The 3173-nt window shown below is 28.3% G+C and overlaps 1 protein-coding gene across 4 annotated transcripts in view; it reads left to right on the forward strand.

Moving 5' to 3' along the window:
* LOC111890964 (tryptophan synthase beta chain 1) overlaps nt 1-2855 on the forward strand; it is a 6124-nt gene extending 3269 nt beyond the window's left edge. For 2 of the 4 annotated variants that reach the window (XM_023887041.3, XM_023887040.3), the window contains exon 5: nt 1-255. This exon is cut by the window's left edge and continues 250 nt beyond it. Coding sequence is in view for 2 of the 4 variants with exons in the window: in XM_023887042.3 (XP_023742810.1) it covers nt 2061-2224 (164 nt within the window). In the remaining 2 variants the exon portion in view is untranslated. Of the gene's footprint in view, nt 256-669; nt 999-2060 lie in introns of those variants that run through there. The other 2 variants (XM_023887042.3, XM_023887043.3) reach the window with 2 other exon arrangements.
* Nucleotides 2856-3173: the final 318 nt, after the last annotated feature.

A 3173-nucleotide genomic window follows, 5' to 3' on the forward strand; every position in this document is an offset into this window, starting at 1 on the left:
TACAGATGCATATAAAGTACAACATATAACAAGAATAAATATTCAGAGTTTGTGCAAGAAGATAAAAGTAATTTTACATGTCAAACAATACGTAACTGCAATTCCTAGGAAGGGAATGGGATGGGAAAAAGGATGGATATAGGCAGACCTATATGTTGTAGAGGTTTTTTCCCCGTAATCCTGATTACAGTTGTGTGGTAAAAATACAAAGATTGTATACGTGTTAATTGATAATTATTGAATTTTTTTTATTGATTTCCGTTCCAAATATTCCATGTATAAATACAATAAACATGGCTCATGAGCCAATGATACAAAGTGGCAAATTATACAATATGAGATAGACATACTAATATCCCCCCACAATGTGAGAGGGAGGGGGATTGTGGACATTCACACTAGATCAAAAATATAAAATTAGGGTAATTTCTTCGTAAAGATGTTTGCATATTGTGAACTTATTTTATGTGAATCAAGCGAATGAAGTCAAAGACAACTTTGTCCCGGGTAAAGTGAATATCAATTTTAATGTGTATGGTGCACTGATGTTGAATGAGATTAGATGTCATATACACAATGTTGAATGCAATAAGATGTTATCACAATACACAATCATTGATTTTGTACTTCTTACAAAAGATTGCGTATATAACATATTTCTTCAACCAGGTTTTCCATTATGCGTTATTTCGCCCCCTCACTAGATCTAGAGATAACGCCTTGATGTTTTGACGACCATGAGGTGAAGTTTTCCCTTATAAATACACAATAGCCATAAATAGATCATCGGGTGGTTGGTCATCTATCCTAGTCGGCATCACGATCAATGTGGATGCATATGTCAAAGAGATATGTACATGTATACCCTAATAAATAAAGATGATTTTGCCACATGTCATCTTCTAATACATTATGCCACATGTCATCTTGTGGATTAAATAATATCCACATGTCATTTTGTGGTTTTTTTCATTTTATAAAATTTCATATAATATTTACATTAAATGTAATAAATGTATAATAAATGCATATCAAATTCATTAATAGAACTTTTCTTATAATTTCTATACTTCTAAATTGAATCAAATTATTTTAATTGTTTATTTATTTAAATTATTTTTATAAATTTAAATGATAAATAAATACTTCAACTTTAATAATTAAATAATTTTTTTTATAAATTCAAATTTTTTAAACTTTTAGATTTTTATAGGTGTTTATTTTATTGAATAAACTCATGTATCACATAGGTCTCACAACTAGTATATATATATATATATATATATATATATATATATATATATATATATATATATATATATATATATATATATATATATATATATATATATATATATATATATATATATATATATATATATATATATATATATATATATATATATATATATATATATATATATATATATATATATATATAGGAAAGCTATTGAGTTGGTCATATTGAATTATATGTGAAGTTAATCATTGCACTTTTCTTGATGGAAGAAGTATATGTAAATTTTATAAAGTTTTGTACACCATCACGTTAATGAATCTAGTTAAAACAAAAAACCGTGTAATTACTTCTCTAAAAAAAACACAAAGAGTAAAAGATGCTAGTATGGTCGGGTCATATAATTCAAATATTTAAACGTAATTTCAATAGTTATCACCTTCAATGTTTTTCAGTTTTTTTTTTTTTTTTCTTTTTTTCTTTTCTTCTTTTTTTTTTTTTTTTTTTTTTTTTTTTTTTTTTTTTTAGTTTTATTGGATTAGGCTATTACATTTAAATGAATTGATATACTGTGATAATTTAAATAAATCAAAATAAAAATATAGACTCATATAAATTGATACATTTTTTTTTCAAAATAAAATATATTAGGTAGGTCCTAAAAAATTTATAAAATAGTTCTATTTTTTTTATGTATAACATACACTATATTTAAAAAAATAATAATAATAATAGGTGGGTCCTAAGACCCACATTCACTTACGTTAGATGCACCACATCACCATCATGACTTCCACCTAATTTTTGGACAAAATTATTTCAGGATACAAAAGATTATGCCATCTTGAAGGGATAATACATGCATTAGAGACCTCTCATGCTTTCGCCTATCTCGAAAAACTTTGTCCTACACTGACTCATGGCGCGAAGGTTGTGGTTAATTGCAGCGGCACCGGGTACAATGACGTTTTGCAGTCCTCAAAATAAAATATTGTAGTTGTCTAAAAATTTTATTAGACGCGGTTTAGTTAACAAGATGGTACCGTAGGATGGTAGCTGCATACTTTCATATATATACAGATGCATATAAAGTACAACATATAACAAGAATAAATATTCAGAGTTTGTGCAAGAAGATAAAAGTAATTTTACATGTCAAACAATACGTAACTGCAATTCCTAGGAAGGGAATGGGATGGGAAAAAGGATGGATATAGGCAGACCTATATGTTGTAGAGGTTTTTTCCCCGCAATCCTGATTACAGTTGTGTGGTAAAAATACAAAGATTGTATACGTGTTAATTGATAATTATTGAATTTTTTTTATTGATTTCCGTTCCAAATATTCCATGTATAAATACAATAAACATGGCTCATGAGCCAATGATACAAAGTGGCAAATTATACAATATGAGATAGACATACTAATATCCCCCCACAATGTGAGAGGGAGGGGGATTTTGGACATTCACACTAGATCAAAAATATGAAATTAGGGTAATTTCTTCGTAAAGATGTTTGCATATTGTGAACTTATTTTATGTGAATCAAGCGAATGAAGTCAAAGACAACTTTGTCCCGGGTAAAGTGAATATCAATTTTAATGTGTATGGTGCACTGATGTTGAATGAGATTAGATGTCATATACACAATGTTGAATGCAATAAGATGTTATCACAATACACAATCATTGATTTTGTACTTCTTACAAAAGATTGTGTATATAACATATTTCTTCAACCAGGTTTTCCATTATGCGTTATTTCGCCCCCTCACTAGATCTAGAGATAACGCCTTGATGTTTTGACGACCATGAGGTGAAGTTTTCCCTTATAAATACACAATAGCCATAAATAGATCATCGGGTGGTCGGTCATCTATCCTAGTCGGCATCACGATCAATGTGGATGCATATGTCAAAGAGATATGTACATGT

This window comes from Lactuca sativa, chromosome 7 (assembly GCF_002870075.4).
Source record: "Lactuca sativa cultivar Salinas chromosome 7, Lsat_Salinas_v11, whole genome shotgun sequence".
Taxonomy (NCBI): Eukaryota; Viridiplantae; Streptophyta; class Magnoliopsida; order Asterales; family Asteraceae; genus Lactuca; species Lactuca sativa.